Consider the following 17,679-nt stretch of genomic DNA (forward strand, 5'->3'; position numbering starts at 1 on the left):
CACAAATAACGATCTGCGCCGGAGCAGTGCTGCCAAAACGAATACTCGAAACGATCTGCGCCGGAGCAGTGCTGCTAAAGCGAATACTCCAAACGATCTGCACTAGAGCACATTTGTCAGACCGAACATGCTACTCCTGCTCTGGGCACTCCGAGAGTGCTCCGGTGCAGATAACCGAATTCGCTATAAGAATTCCTGGTGACACGTCATCACGCTGATACATGATTGGTCAATATTTTAAGCGCAAAATTTTAAATTTTGTTTATAAGCAGCCAATATTTTTTGTTTTAATTAAAAATTCAAATATTACAGATGAAATTTAAGTTAGACATGAAACTGTTATAAATAATTTATTAAACTTAAAAGTTTGATGAAAAATAGGAAATTTTTTCAATTTATACAAATTTGCTAATAACATTGTAAATTTTGCAATTACATTATTGTTTACTTTATTTGAATCTGTGATAAAGTTATTAGTATGTTGATTCAATGATCTTTTATAATTAATGTAGTATTTAATAGTGTGCTTGAATTATTTTCTAAGCCACACAAGATATTTAATTGTGTAATTAAATGAAAAACCCTTAAAAATCCCAATGACTGTACGGACTGTACGATAAAATCTAACCCTTTACTTTACTTTGCACACTGATGCCAGCGCGCTCTACGGCTCTACTCTACTGTAAACTTCTGGATTTTTATAGTAATTTTTCTCTAAGATATTGGCATTAAATGGTATCATTTGTAGCTTCATAAAAACATTTTACGACTTGAATTTATTAGAAAAATGTCTTATTTCTTAAGCAAATGCCATTAAGATGATTTGAAATTTTCGACTCTTTTCCATTTAATTTATGTAATTGACATTTATCAAGTTAACGATTATTTTGCCACTTTGGCGACAATTGAGAATCCTCTTTCGGGAATTTATGAGCTGCACTAATGGCAGCAATGACAAATACGTGATGGCCGTTGCCACCGATCAGAAAACGCGTACACTGGATTATCATTCATACAGACCCTTTTTCTGTTTACTTTAACAAATCTCAAAATACACGTGTCAAGTGTATTGTGACTCTTAGACTAAATATAAAGTATTAAAAGACAAACGTGATTAACGAGGTGAAAAGTGAGGATAAACTGCGTTAAGTGTCTGGACAACAGGGGTTGCTAAACCGCGTTCACGGAGGTAATATCGACGATTTTTCATCGAGACGCTAAGCTCATTTGATTAAATGGCCTAAAATTTAAAGTGTTCAAGTGTCTCCTAATTGATTTCCAGGATTCCAACAAGCAAATATCCTGGCGAAAGCTCATTTTTCTTTTGTTTACGCCTTGTCACTTGTGTTTTTGTTGTGTGCAACCGCGCGCGGCTGTCTTAGTGTATGTGTAGGCCTATAAATGTGAGCCTCAAGTGTAAAGGTTTATTTGTATGTGTGACTCATACAACGTACATTTTAAGGGCGCGCTCGAGCGCGCGTGAAACTTATAACCTCAAAATTTTCCAGCTTCCAGCTGTCTATTAGACAAAAGCGACAAAAGCAAGCCTGAGTAAGTTATCTTCTTTATTCTAATAATAAACTTTTCAACTTTTCGACTTACTTGTTTCAAACACAACATGCGAGAAATAATTTTAAAACGCTTTGCACTACTTTCAGTTCACTTACCTATTTTTCGGCTTTTAAACGCCAAACATTTCGTCTTTCACGATTTTACATCATTAGAAATGTAGGCGGTTCATTATTAATTTTAAAAGATGACAAAATTATACTTGCACTGTTTTCATTTGCTTTTGCATAAAGTTTATTTTGACGTGCATTGTGATTCCAAAATAACAAATGCTACAACTCTTTTCATGATCGACTACGCTGGTTGCATGTAGAAAGATGAGATGAGATGTTATTTCCTTCCAATTTTTCGCATGAAAGTAGTTTATAAGTTTTTTATACGCTATTAATTGTTATTAATTTTATGGCAGAAATAGAAGGTTTATTTAAATTATTCTCGTTAGCAGAATTAGCCAATTCAGTAAACTAATTCATTTTTCTATATTAACTTACCTTTTACAGTCAAATCTAAATTTTAAAATACGAATATGTATTTTCTATTTCAGTGCCTAAATTAATCAAAAACATCCTTTCTATTTAATAATTGTACTTCTTCGTACTGTAATTATTTATTGTATTGCTGTTCCTTTTTCGAAATTTTCTTATCGGTTTCTATGTAAATTCAATGCTAAATATCTGAAACTTTCTTTCATAACAAATCTATCGACCTAATTTTATCTTTTATCTCTGATACTATTAAAAGAAATTTCGTTTATGAATGTTTAAAGAACGTGTAAGATATAGTAATCATTAATGAGACATGTCACTAAGTAATATTACAAAATTAACTCTTAAAGAAATCTAGCGTTAAACAATATTACACAATTTGTTGTAATACATTTTTCTTCTTTTGTTACAGAAATCGAGTGAACCGGAATTGCCACTTTTATTATGTTTCAAGTTAATTTTTTCTGATTCAAAACTTGAAACAATGCCAGCCAATTACTTTTGGCTCCTGGATTTGGGGTAAATTAGAATCCAGGCAAAAAGAAAACAATCCCCCAAGCATAATACTAATAATACAATCAAAGGATTTGCAAGGAATAATTTAAATTTATTATAAATGGAACAAGTTTTTGAGCAAATGAACTTGAGAAAGAAATTAGAAAATGTTCGAAACTCAATTGTACACTTATTTTTTAATGGCTAATTCACTTCATGGAGGAGGACGTACGACATAGAAAAATTTAATAACATGCGAGAGTGTTTAATAACAATTAATATTTGTGCACTACACGTGAAGGAAATCGTTGATTCGAAAAGGAAATGTTACATATAATGAAAATTAATTGAGTGAGATCAGAAATTACATGCATGTCAGGATCAGGCGACGTTGGTCGAAAACGCGTTGAATGGCGTCGCAACGCAAATATCAATTTGTCAATTACATTAATATTCAATATCGCTTTAAGGTAAAAGTAAATTCAGGAAAGGGTGTTTTCTATTTGTACCCACTTGCGGTTTCATTCAACGCTCTAACATTTCGCAGATTTAAACTCGTGCCAATTTGGATATAATAAGGAGAAAGAAAACGGTGGCCCAACGCTGCCCATAGTTGCGAGGTGCTGCGTGGGCATGCAGCAGCCTCAGTCACGCCCTCTTCTCGGGGACTCTGTATCCTCTACAACATCCCCAAATACACGTCGCAATAATCCCGTTGCAGTTCTTACACAACAGCAGGTCACAATTCTTTCATTTTCTTTCATCTTTTTTCATCTTTTTTTCACCTCTCGGTGAAAGCTGTGGATATTAAAGTAGTATTTATTATTTTCCAGCTTCAACAATTGCAACAGCTTCAAACTCACAATTCCACAGCTCAAGCAGTAGCATTTACTTTGCAACAGCCTTCAAATAACGTGAGTATTTCAATAATGTGAGCTTTCACATGAATCATCGAGGAAATGTTTCAACTTTCACTATTTTCTTTCCAGAATCAGGAGCAGCCAAATGGAACAGCAAGTGGAAGTCACATAGTTTACTTAAATCAACTGAATCAGTTGAATCAGAGTCCCATTAATTCCTCTGGGACTGGCATGGGCCTATCCCCGGCCACCCCCACATTTGGGGTGGGCCTTAATATGGGACTGCCGCTATCGTTATTGAACACCAGCCTCACATCGCTTACTTCGAACGTAATCACAACTTCGAATCCTTTGCTCAATCTAAGTCTCCCGAGTTTAAATTCAGGCCTAACGGCAATTAATCCTAGTATAAATCCTTTAAACGCTCTAAATTCTAATCTTAACGCGAACTTACCACCGGACAGTATTACCAATGGAATATCGAGTTTAGGTCAAGAGTTGAATGGAATAAATGCCGGTTTGAGTCGACTTAGCGCATTGAATTCCACCAGTCTCAATCCAGGTGTATCGAGTGTCAATCCAAATTTGACAAATTTGAGTCAAACATTGAATCAAAATCTTGCCACCCTCAATGCAAATTTAAGCGCTACAAATTCTGCAGCTACTAATTTAAATACTCTCAATACTAATATAAATGCAAACTTATCAACTGGCAATTTGAATCAAGGAGCGAATCGTTCGTTGAGCGCGTTGACGTCGAATAATTTCAGTGCCGCGTCTCAATTTCCATTTCAAACCATACAAAATATCGCGCCACATATTGTTGGTTCAAACATTGCTTCCGTACCAAGTTCAGCCATATCACAACACCAAAGCACAAATATTACCAGTTCACAAATATCAACGGGCGCAACGTCGAGTTGCAGCACATTCACGAGTACATGCAGTGGACCAATCCTTGCCACCACAACAAACACAAGCCATGGAACAAGTGTGACGCATCCAATAAATGTTGCGCAGTTTGGAATTATGACCTCAAATCTCTCGAGTGTCGTCACATCTCACATGACGTCGAATGAATCGAATCACACAGCTGGATTTCAGAGGCAATTCTCACACATACCGAGCTCACCATTGAGCTCAACGACGCAACTCACGGCTGGCAATCCAACAACAAACACAATCATTCCAAATATCAAATCAATGCAAAATCAAAACACAGGGTCACCCGGGTCGCCGTTTTCGATACCAATGAAGAGTCCAGCTTCGAACATTGCGCCACCAACACCGAGTCCGAGTCCAAATCGATTGCTACTGAGGAGTCCGGCATCGAATTCAATGCAAAGCAATAGGAATAGTCCGAGTCCAGTGTCGTCGTCAACGCCGAATAATTCATTTGGAATGCAACTTCATAGTCCAATGCAGAGTCCCATTAGTCAAATTCAGAGTCCCGCGCCTAGTCCATATCCAAATTCAAAGAGTCCCCATCATCTTGGAGGCGGTGGTGGCGGATCGCTCAGCAATAGAAGTCCTGCACCTGGAAGCAGTCCTGGTCCACCAGTTGTAAGATATTCATATTTCATTTACTGTCACGAAAATCTACAAGATATCAAATTGCTAAAATAATTATTTAACCAACATTTTTCTTTTAGAAATTCCAAACTTTTTTCATTTAACAAGGCTTTTTATTGTCATCTATTTCTCACTAGATGGTATTTTATATTCAAATTCAATGTGATTTTTACATAGAGCTTCAATGGAAAAGTACCATCTTCCTTTACATCCCCTTCGAGTTCTGAACGTTATAATAATAATGTGGATTATTGATGAATGAATTGTTTGAAATAGCAATTTTTCTTTTCAGGTGCGACCAAACACCCCAATAATTCAACAAGGGATGCAAGTCTTGCAAATAATACATGGAACTCCACAAGGATATCAATCGGCGCCAGCTCAGCTTGTAACAAGAACTCATCTCTTTGGCAATCAACAAATTCAAATTGCTACAGCTAAACCGGCGAAACAACCGCCGCAAATACTACCGAAGCCTCCTCATCAGCAAACTGGCATTTCACAGCAAAAGCAACGAGTTACAACAACAATTACAAATCAAGTGAGCCAAGTATGTTTATCAATAATTCTACAATCAATTTATTTCAATCTTTATTTCTTTCAATTTGATTTTATCCATAAAAACAGTCATTTTTTTAAATGTTTAAAAGTAATGAGCAAAATTTTATTACAATGATCAGGATATCATTAAAATGGCAATAATAATTGGAATAGATGAATAACATAGAAAAATTTGTAATTTTTTTCTGAAAGGTCACGCAGCAGTCGCAACCGCAAATTGTATTAGCTGGTCCACAACCTAGTCCTGGAACTGCAACAATGATTCCCACTGCACAAGGTCTTCTTTTAAACCAGGTCTTCATTTTTAATTCTTCTTTATATAACTGTTTAACGCTTACAACAAATCATCGAGCTTTCATTCTCATAGTTCGCTTCTCTTCATTTTTTTTTCTTTTTCTTATTTATAATAGCTGGCTTTATTTCTTTTTCTAACATTATCAAAAATAATTATTGGTCGCATTCTTATCGGGGAATTTTTCTTTATTTCAAGTTGATGACTTTTTGCAAAGTTTTATTAGAATTTGCCAATAATCGAGTGAACACATATTTCAATTTTTTCATTACTCTCAACTAAAATATAAATTTCATTTAATTTCTTCTTTAAGTAAAAATGAAATGCACATGTTTTTTTTACATTTTAAAGTATTTTTATCTTATATATTAAAAGTATATAGTGTACTTTATTAGTTTTGAAGTCATGTACTTTTTTTTATTTTTTAAAACAAGTTGAGAAATTCTTTTTGTTAATATTTCTTTCTCTTTGCATTAAAAAAGCAAAATGACTGAGAGGTGTTTATTATATTATCGAGAGAAACCTCTTAATCGTTTTTCCTTTTTTTCACTGGGTTTGGTACTTAGGTCCTGCCATCCACTGGACCAGTAATCGTTCAACAACAACCGGGTGGCGTTCAACTGATTCTTCGAGCACCAGCAACTTCTCAACAACAAACGCATACTGCACAGGTGACGGTTTCACCCATTCGCACACTATCATTTTTATCACTGTTTAAAAACTCATTGTGGGAAGCAAATGGCAGTCAAGTGTTTTCATGAAACTCATCAAATTTGTAAATTATCACCCACATCATGTTTGTTTTTTTCGATAATCATTCAAGTTGAATTTCATTTAATTTACTTCTGTTTTGTCCACCTATGAAAAAATTGGTCTTTTTTGCATTTTCGTTCTAAGCCTTTTTAAAGTTTCTAAAAATAAAAAAAAAATTTACAGTTAACGCAACAACAATTGGTGAGAGTTGTCACTGCGCAAGGTATGCAATTGCAAGGACTTGCTCCAACATTCTTTGCTGTGCCGAATGGTTTTCCTTCGCCGAGTCCTCCAGTTATAAGGCATACACCTTCTAGTCCTGCACCAGGTAAACATCTCAAATTCAAAGTTCTCAATAAAAATGTAAACGATTTTCTTAAATTGAGAAATTGTCTTACAAAAACTCTGTAATTTACAATTTCAGATTGTATTAATTTTGCAACAAATTCCGGCAACAACAATTCAATAGTTATTCAAAATGCGATGGTGCAGAATCCCCAAACCCAATTAACGCAAGCAACCACTGCTAGTAACACGACTAATGTTCAAAATGCACAGACGATAATTGATCAGAGTTTATTGCCACCTCCAAAAAAGAAAGCCAAGAAGAAGAAGAGACCTAGGAAAAAAGATGAGGAACCAACAAAATTGGATTTGGCCAGCATCATAAAAATATCCGGCATCAATGATGATGATGATATTTTTGAAAACGATCTCACGACCGAATCGGAAATAGCGCCTCATACACAAACAGAAACGAGTCCCGTTGTTCCGACCACGTCCTCTCAAAATGTGATACAAGTACCTGCAACGAGTATGTCGCAAACGTCGCAACATTCTGACAGTCCCCTGATCGCTCAGCTACAAATGCCCGTGCAAAATACCATTTCCGGACAATTGCGATTGGCAGTGGGCGAAGATGGAAGAGTCGTTCTTCATCATACCCCAGAACCGAACCAGCCGGAAATCGATCAAGCCACTGCTCAAGCCTTGATAAGATCCTTAACTCAAGGCGGTGGACAAAATTCACAATTCATCTCGCAAATTCTCGGCCAGACTCATGTTGTTCAAACAATTCCACAAACAACTCCCAGTCCAACTCCGAGTAGACAGAAATGTACCAAGTCACCAGGAGTCCAACAAAATCGAATCACAAGTCCAACAACCTCAACACCACAATTCATTCATGTCAATTCAACAACTCCAAGTTCGACAATCACCACTGCTAATTGTTCCCAATCCACAAATCTTCATTCCCTCTCAACTCCCCAACTAAGTAAAGTGTCGACTGTTCAGTTTTGCAAAAATAGCGTTCAAGCTAATAATGAGACAAAGACTCCCACTTCGAAGACACTAAACGTTAAATCGCCAGCTCACCAGAATGTTCAACACGTGAAATGCAGTCAAGTGAGGATTCGCAACACCTGCGTGGCTGGGACACCCCGTCAAAATCACATTAAAGTAACCCAACAAAATATTCAAACCCAAAAAACTCTGCAATGCGGCACATCAGTTCAACGACTCGTGAAGAACAGTCAAAACGTCCAGCAAATCAATATTCAAGAGGAACAACAATGTACTCAAACTCAAAATGTTCAACACATTTTTGAACAAAACATCGGAGCCAGCAATCAAGCACTCCAACAAAATTCTACCGACAATATGCAAATTGATTCAGTGAATGTCATGCAAAAGAACGCGAGATCAATTCAACAACAAGCTATAAACGTTCTACAACAAGATCTCAGTTGTATTCAGAATGTTGATCAAAATTTACAATTTGACATTCACCCGGGACAAAGCGTCATTCACGGTCACAATTTACTTCAAGGTCCAACTGTCATTCAAGGACAGAATGTTATACAAGCTCCGAATTTAGTTCAAACTCAAAATGTCATTCAGGCTCCAAATTTAATGCCGAATTTAGTTCAAGGACAAAATGTAATTCAGGGGCAGAATTTAATTCAGAGTCAGAATATAATTCAAAATCATGTTGTGCATCAAAATCAAAATATCCATCAGAACCAAAATATTCAACAGAGTGGACAAAATGTGAATCAACGGAAAAAATCCACTACCCCTGTTAATGTACAGCAATTTGAAAATCAACAACAGCATCATCATCATCATAATTTCCAACAGCAAAACATATTGATTTCAAACAGTGGTGTCAATCAACAGGAGCAAAAGCACGATCCACTTATATCTGCGAATTCATCGTCGAATGTATTAAATAGTGCTCCAAAAATAAGTCCTGAGATTCTGAGTGCCTTGAGTAATCTTAATCCTAACGATCAATTACTTATTGCGAATTCAAATGGACAAATGCAGGTGATCAGTCAACAATTGTTTCAACAATTTTTGTCGGGCCAGTTGCACGCGACACAACCCCAAAATCAGAATCAAAATTCAACGCAAAAAATCGTTATTGGTGAGCCTGACGCGAGCAATCAGAATCTCCAAGGATTACAGATTAATACACCCACGAGTCAAATTATCGTTAATAGTTCAGGTGGAGCGCCAACTATTCAAAATAATATTCAAAACATTGTCGTACAAGCAGCGCCATCGCAAATGCCGCATCAAATACAAATTCAAAATTCAGGATTCCCGAGTCAATTTCTTGATAATTTGAATCAACAACAGATTCGCAATTTGGGCAATAATCAACAGTCGAATCCAAGTCCAGTTCCGAAGAAAGCTAAAGTTGTGAAAAGAGCGAAAGTTGTTACTTTAACCCAAAGCACCACAAATGCACAGGTAATTTCTTCCAATCTTTTTCTTTAAATGTAGATTTCTTATAACAATATATATATATATATATATTAAAAGTCTACACTTTGTTCAAAAATTCTAGTCATAATCACTCAAAATAATAATTATTATTATTATTCTACAATCTATTAAGGTTTTGCATAAAATAAAACGATTCCATTTATTTTTTAAGAACATATCACAACACTTTTTCAAAATTCATTGTTCTGCTAAAATTAACATAATTCTAAAGGTAATTTAAATTTTTTAATGTTTTTGGACTTAAACTAAAAAGTCATCACTAACAAACAGTATGTGTGATAATTTTTTAATATAGGCAACAGTAGAAATAATTAAAACCGAAAAACAAATTTAAACAAGTGCGCAATGAAATGACGGGTTTTTTTCAAAAATTTTCTTAAATACATTTTTTGTGATCAGCCTGTAAAAATACACTAGTATACCATTATTACATAGCAAGTTATCTATATTTTTTCTGTAATATTCGCGTAAAAATACACAAGAATGCCAAATTTTAGCTCTCCATGTTAATAGTTTAGAAGTTAAAATACTCGTCAAAATTTTTTCAATTATCTTTAAAAATAATTAAATTCTTCCCCACAATTCAATTATTTTCAAAAATTTTAATAAAATTCTTGGCAAAATTTCAATTATTTTCAAAAAATTTCCTCAATTCAAAATGATTTTTAATAAGTATCTACTAGACGGAAAAAAAATCAGCCTAATAATGCATGGAGTCTATTGGTTCGATTTTTACATGAGCCCATTTTGCAAATATCACACAGGAGTTTACTAAAAATGCATGGCTTTTGTGACTTTTGCCACAGCACCATGCGAAAATAGGATGGATTCCAAGCTAATCACGCATGGTAGTGTGCGTGCAATATACACAACAGACGCTCATGTGTTTTTAGCCTAGTATTTTTTTCCGTGTATTCTAATAAAATTTTCCAAAAGAATTCAATTATTTAAACAAAAATTTAGTAAAATTCTGCACAAACCGTTAATTATTTTTACAAAATAATAATAAAAATAACAGGAATTTCATTATTTACAAAGTTTTTTATAAATTTCTTCGCAATCATTCAATTATTTTCATAAATAATAAAATTTTTACAGGAATTCAATTATTTTGGTAAATAATAAAATTCTTATTAGGAATTGAATTCTTTTTATAAATTTGCAGAATTTCAATTATTTTTAATACAATTTGAATCGAATTCCTGGAAAAAAGTAATTATTCTTAAAAATTTTATTAAAATTCGTCAAAAGAATTCAATTATTTAAAAACTTGTTGATAAAATTCTTTATGAGAATTCAATTTAAAGAAACATTGAATTATTAACAATAAGTTATTAATTTTTGTATTTAAAAATTGAATATTAAAAGCATTATAGCATAGAATTTTTAGAAATAATTGAATTCTGAAAAGGTTTCAAATTAAAATATTTGAAAATCTGAATTTTTCATACTTTTAACTAACAATTCTGTGGGATTAATTTTTTTTGAGAAAGTTTAATTGCGGATTTTTTTATATTATTTCAAGTTTTTATTTTCTAATGTATATTTAATTGAAGATTTTGCAAATAATTGAAATTTCGTAAAATTGAATATTGAAAAAAATGTGTTTGAAAATTGTCAAAGAACTTTTTTGAAAACTATTAAAATAATCGATTTTAAGAAGAATTTTAGTTAAAAATAATAAATGACTTTATAATGATTTTATCACTCCGTCATTTTTAATTATTATAAAACATGAAGACTCTTTTCGTTATGAAAAATTTAATTTATAGTTTTAAGTAAAATGTTCTTTTATTTGACTTGGACATTTGCATTTGAAAAACAGTTTACCTTAAAAAATATGCATATTAAAGATTGATATTTTTAAAAGTTTAAAAATAGATTTTTGTGTCTTAGGTAGAAAAAATGTTAATTAATAAATTTTAGTAAATAAACAATTCTTTATAGCTTTAGGAAAGGAGTATTTGCACAAATTGTTTTAAAGGAAAAGAAACATTTCTTTGTCTATTTAATTTTGAAATAAATTGAAAAACTTTTCTCTTCTCATCAGGCAACAAAGCTTATGAATGCTACAAAACCAACGATTGTCACTGCAACTTCAGTACAACAAAAATTGGAAAATGCGACAAAACCAATTGGTTTCACCTCACCACTGGTGGATCAAATTAAAACTGAGAATGTTCAAGTTAATGGTCCATTGACTTCGCAAAGTCAAATTCCACCATCTTCATCATCGACGAATAATCAAGTTGTACAAAGATTTCAAACAATTCAATTGCCAGCGCAAAAGCAAAAGTTGCTGAAAAATATCCAAGCTGAAATACAAACAATTTTAGCACATAAGACAAATTCACAGTCGGACCAAATTATTCTCTCGAAACTTTATCAGGAGCAGGCGAAAATTCTTGCCAGTGGAAAAATCATCAGCAGTTCACCACATCCTGTTAGCTGCGTAAGTATTTTTTCCCTTTTTTTATAAATGAATTAAGTTATGTCTTTATTTTAATTACTTTAAAATTAATGCAAAAATATGGGAAAAGAAGGAATTTTGATTTATTTATTTACTATATAAAAATAATTGATTCTTTTTGTTTCCTAGGAATCTGAGGTAACAAACATTACATTTTCTGCATGTTCACTTACTCAAAGCACTTGCAAAAATCAGACTTCAACTGTTCAGACGCAAACACCTGCTGCCACAACAACCACAACGACAAACTCTGATAATGGAAATTTCAAATTTCAACCGTTGCAAAAAGTCGCTAGAATGTCAATTGATAACATGGAAGTCAACATGGTGAGTTTTTTATTATTTTAAATAATTCCTTCATAATAATAATAATAATAATAATTTTCCTTTTCCTTGGTTAATTTATTTCATTCAGTACTTGTTTTTGATAGGCTTTTTAAATTAATACATTTCAATAAAATAAAAACTAACAATAGTAAAAGTAATTCCTTAAACTACTTTAAATTTGAAAAATTTATTTAAACAAATGTTAAATTTATAAACTGTCATGAATTAATAATAAAAGGAATGATTGAATTATATTTTTGTAAACTTTTTTTAGCAATTTATGCAAAGACAACAAATTGGGCCTAGTGTTCCACCAACGAGCGTTCATCAAGTACACAATAAACATCAGAAATGTTACCAAAGTCACGATAATCAAACGTTAAGTCCGTCCACAATGACAGAACAAAGTTTATCGTCATCAAGCGGTACGACAAATCTAATGCAAAGCAGTACCAACCAAATTGTATCGCAAACACAAAATCAACAATCAACGCAATGTCAAACTGATCCATTGGATGTGAAGCCTAACATTCAAATACAAAGTCCAGTGAAACAAGAATTACCAACACTCAACCAAGTCCAGATACAAAATGGTTCAGCACCATGTCAAATAGTAACATCACCAAAAATTGTTTCAAAAGTATCGCAAAATATTTCAACTCCTGTAAATATTACTGGTAACAATGTTAAACAAATGGCAAGTCCCGGAAGCGCTTCGAATAATCTCACGTGTCAAAGGCATGGCGTTAAGAGACCTTCGTCCAGTCCCATTTGCAGGCCTAATAACAATCGTTGTGAATTGTAAGTATTAAATTATTATAATATTATGATAGAAAGTTGACTTTCATTTCGTAAATTTAATTTATTACAATGTAATTGTCATTTGTAGGATGGAACAACAATTAAAAATGGATCAAGGTGGTGCAACGAATCCCGATGTAGACACTCCTTTTGCGTGTAAGAGAGACGCTTGTAAGAGATTAGTGAGATATCATTGTTTTAATGACCAGGTGCTCAGTCCAAAAGATTTGGCAAAAGCTGACGAGATCTTTGAGGAAACTGCCAAACATTTACTAAGTAAATTTAACTCCATGATGAATAAATATACCTACCTTCTTCTTATGGAGAGCATGGTGAGTGAGCTCTATTTTACCTTTTTACTTTTTTACTTTCCCAAAAGTGGTTGCAAATAATTTAGTAATATTTAATATTTAACATTTCTTTTAGCGTGAAGTGAGGACTTCTGAATTAATGATGATCGATCGATCTTTCGTTGCCGAGGAGCAAAATCTTCTGAATAGGTTACGTGATCAAGAAGCAAAAGTCAGTGGTAAGTTGAAATAATATTTAGCTAATGAAATAATAAATCGAAAGCGAATAATTTACAAAATGTAATATCTATTTGCAGAAGAATTTAAGAAAGAAGAGAAGCTTCTGATACCAAAAGTCGAGACTGATATGAGTGACGTTGATAATCTAATTCCGACATTAGGTGGTGCATCTGTGAAATTAGAACTGGAAGACGACTTCCCCAATGTGGAGGGTCAAGCGAAAACTTCAACGAAGCCCTCAAGTTGCACAACTGGCGATTATGACGAATGGCTCGAAATTCAAAAGGAACTTGGCGTTTATACGCCCACAACTGAGTCCTCGAAATGTAAATACAATAATTTAGTGACCGCAAATGCGGGAAATTTAAGGCCAAAAGTTGAAAGAACGCGAGCGAATGGTGAATTTCGTGTTAGTGAAACAAGTGTCGCGAGTGGTTCTTCAAGTGTTGTGAGTACGTCGAAAGGCAACTATGATAATGCTGGTAATGTCACATCGACAACGAGACGCTTGAGTAGTGCCACTGAATTGGAACGTGATCTCTTAGAGGACACCGAGAGTCTCGATGGGCTTGCACTTTATTCACAATCACAATGTCCAGGCTCGCTTGATATTTCCGGCGAATCGGGAAATGCAAATGACAATGATGACATCACCGCTCAAGTTCAATCGGCCATAGACAGCATTCTTAATCTTAAGAAAAATCCTTCAACGGCAGTTCCAGGGAGCGCAAATCCTGCGCCGCAACCATCGGAATCGAAAGAGTCGATGCTTGATCAAGCCGTTCGTAGTATATTAGGCTCGTGACCCTCCTTCAATAAAGTTTGTTAAAAGACACTTAATAGCGAAATAATCAGTAAGCTGCGAATCTCTCTCTCTCTCTCTCTCTCTCTCTCCAGATTTTTTCTATAATTTTAAGTGCTTTTAGAGCACTTTTGGACTATTTGCATAATGAAAACTCTCTTAGTAAATTACAAATTTGCCAAGAGATGTAAAGTCTGCATACACTATTTTATGTTTCTTTTTACTTGTTTTTGAAAGGAAGGCTTGAAAAGTTTTATTTTATGTTCATTTCAATAACAATTTATCTGTCACTGGATCACATTGATCCTTCGTTTCCTGGGGACGTTCAAATATACCTTTTAATTAGATTTAGGAAATGTTCAATGAATTTTACACTAAGCATATCATGTGGTCGCGATTAACGATATTTTTTATGCATTCAAGTTCGATTCTCGATATTTAATGGAGAGTTTAAGGATCGTAATTTGAAACGACTGTAGTTTTACTTAGGTAATTTACGTTAATTTAATTCGAAAGTTAATTGTAACAAAAATTCCAAAATTATTTAATTCAAAAAATAGTTTATTTTCTTAATTATTTAATTCAAAAATACTTTAAATTGATTTATTATTTATTTCAAAAATATAATTTAATTTCACAATTATTTAATTAGAAAAAAATACAATTTACTTCAAAAGTATCTAATTTAATTATGATGTAATTTATTTTCTTATAATGTTATTTAAAATTAAAATTAGATATTTTAATATTAGGTGGCTTCTTTTTTTTATTTATTTTTTTTGTATATTTTGTTTCAATCCTGAAAGATTTCGTTTGACAATATAATGTTTGGATTTTTTCATGAATAAAATTTATTCGTTAAAAAAATGTCAAACTGGAAATATTATAAATATTTAATTAATATCTCATTGCAACAAACAGTACAAATTGTACAAAATATTTTTAACAAAAAATATCTTAAATTCATTGACGAAGAGGACGCGAAATGTTGAATTTTTGAACCGCATCGCTTTTATTTATAATTTAAAATAAACAATTCGCGTACTTTTTGAAATAAGAAATATACTTTACATCTCTAAGACGAAATTGTAATTTTTGGCGAGAGTCGACAGATATAGATGGCGAACACTTTCCATTTTTATCCTTTGTTTGAGATAATTGAAATTTTTTTCTTTTACACAATTGCGTTAATTATTTATTGTATACATTTTAACTGAAGGATGTTTGATTCATTACACCTCAATTTAAAACTAAATAACGGTTTTTAAAAATGTTAATTTAAAAATTATAATTATTAGTAATAATAATTAGTATTATTTTATTAATTATTTTGTACTTGACTTGTACCAGTGGTTGGATTTTAGCAAAAATTGTATATGAAAATGAGATTTCTTTTATTATTTTAATAAATAATTATTCTGTGTAGATCTGTTTTTAAAATAATGTATGAAAAAATAAAAAAATTACATTTATGTATATCACATAATTATACTGATGTCCAGCCACTGGGTCATTCTCCTTATGGTTTACAATTTTTTTTTAAATACTGAAATTTCCATGAAATCTATTTTGTTTTTCCATAATATTTATAAATCACTCTTTATTGCGAAATAATATTAATGATTCAAACATTCTTTGAGTAAATGAAATGAAGCCATTCTTGTTTTAAGAAAGAGGAATTGCAACTATCATGCATGTGAAGATGAGTAGTAAGCAATGACTATAAAAATTTTTTTATTAAAAAAAAGTATAGTAAAAGTAAAATATAAAATTTTAATGTAAAAAAGTGTAGTATTTGTTAGTTTTGCTTACTGCTAATCTCCTTAATTTGAAAAAATGGCAAATTATATATATATATATATATATATATATATATATATATATATATATATATATATATAACAGCCATAATTTTTATTCAGCAGCTGTTAATGTGATTATGTAGCTGATAACAGGCTCAGATATTTTAATCTACCAGTTTGTAATGTAATTTTGTAAAAAGAATCTATTTAAAATGAATCTTTCCAATTTAAAAGTATATAAGTAGTAGGTAAACAGTGATGACGCGAATTTTAAGAATACTTAAAAACAAAAATGGGTTGGTTAAAATTGTACATATGTTTTTAATGTGTATTATTATTACTATATATATTAATATTATTTTAATTTTAATACAAATATTGTTATTGAGATTCGCTCTCCGAATCATTTTAGAACTATTATCGACACTACCTGTACATTCTTTTTATCTTGTCGATTTTAGTGACTCGCGCTACAAGGAAAAAAAGAAAATGAAGCAAAAGTTAAGAAAAGAAACTAGAATATTGTAGTCACTTTGCTGAATTGGTAAATGTAGACGGAACTTTATCAAACAAAACTAGTCGCTAAATACGACTCATTCCGTTATTATAATTATTGTAATGTGAACGCTGTTTGAATTGAAACTGAAAATCAAATTGAATTTTATAAAAAAAAGTAGAGTCTAGTTTTAAAATGGTTTCAATGTCGCTTTAAATACACAAGCGTGACTGCACATTGCGTTTGAAAGAAGGATTTTTTCTCGCTACCATTTGTCTTTCTGCTTTTTTACTACAAAATGTGTGCGTCATTTCATTTAAAGCCAGTTTCTTATTTTTATATTTTTTATTACTTCTCTCATTTTTCTTTAACAAAATGTGAAAAAATATTCCTCGATTATAAGTTTTAAACAACCATGTTTTTAAATTATTCTCTTTTTTCTTCTCTTTAATCGTAATTGACGATTGAAATGGCTGTTAATTGTTTTCTTTTTGAAACATGAAAATATTTGTAGAGTAAGTTGTAGTGTGATTACAAAAGCATTTTTGCTCAAAAAATAAAAAAATTGTAGTTTTTATTTGTTCGTCTGCTGCTTTTGCTTTGTTGAAAGAAGGGAATTTTTTCTCCTTGAATCCTTTCTTCAAACGCTTGTGTATAAAAACATGAGCACAAATTTTACATTCTTGCGCACATATTCTCGTTGAGCCTCAGAGTGTACAGATTGTACAAAGGAAAATAAAAAAAAAAGTTTTGGTAAAAGCTATTCAAGACTGACATATATACTGATAATGGATGCAAAATATTTGATGTAATAAATTAACGAGTAATGTTCATTTGTACATAATATTTAATTATACTCTTGATGGCAAAAGTGACTTAATTTTTACAAAACTTTAATAATTACACACACCAGAGCTGTCCATCTGATGCTGCCAGTCTTGGCGAATGTAATAATAAAGGCAATGATTGTATATGAATAAATACTTGCTATATTTAATTGAAAAAATCCCGCTTACTAATAACCAGAGTAAAAGTAGTAATAATTAATTAATCAGTGAGAATTAAAAA

The 17,679-nt window shown here is 32.1% G+C and overlaps 1 protein-coding gene across 5 annotated transcripts; it reads left to right on the forward strand.

Annotated features, from left to right (window-relative positions):
* Positions 1-937: 937 nt before the first annotated feature.
* Positions 938-17,592, forward strand: LOC122502429. Of its 5 annotated transcripts, XM_043612477.1 has the most exons (17): positions 938-1,551; positions 2,467-3,019; positions 3,097-3,287; positions 3,383-3,463; positions 3,539-4,972; positions 5,274-5,531; positions 5,735-5,836; positions 6,401-6,505; positions 6,771-6,915; positions 7,012-9,347; positions 11,434-11,835; positions 11,983-11,991; positions 12,064-12,180; positions 12,455-12,981; positions 13,070-13,313; positions 13,408-13,510; positions 13,589-17,592. In XM_043612477.1, exons 3-17 carry the CDS (start codon positions 3,183-3,185, stop codon positions 14,314-14,316), a joined length of 6,696 nt encoding a protein of 2,231 aa, XP_043468412.1. In that variant the 5' UTR covers positions 938-1,551; positions 2,467-3,019; positions 3,097-3,182; the 3' UTR covers positions 14,317-17,592. The 5 variants fall into 5 exon arrangements, with proteins under 5 accessions (XP_043468412.1, XP_043468410.1, XP_043468411.1 ...); XM_043612475.1 differs by having other exon boundaries at positions 939-1,551; positions 11,983-12,180; XM_043612476.1 differs by having other exon boundaries at positions 939-1,551; positions 5,274-5,522; positions 11,983-12,180.
* Positions 17,593-17,679: the final 87 nt, after the last annotated feature.

Source organism: Leptopilina heterotoma, unplaced genomic scaffold (genome assembly GCF_015476425.1).
Source record: "Leptopilina heterotoma isolate Lh14 unplaced genomic scaffold, ASM1547642v1 Lhet_228, whole genome shotgun sequence".
NCBI lineage: Eukaryota > Metazoa > Arthropoda > Insecta > Hymenoptera > Figitidae > Leptopilina > Leptopilina heterotoma.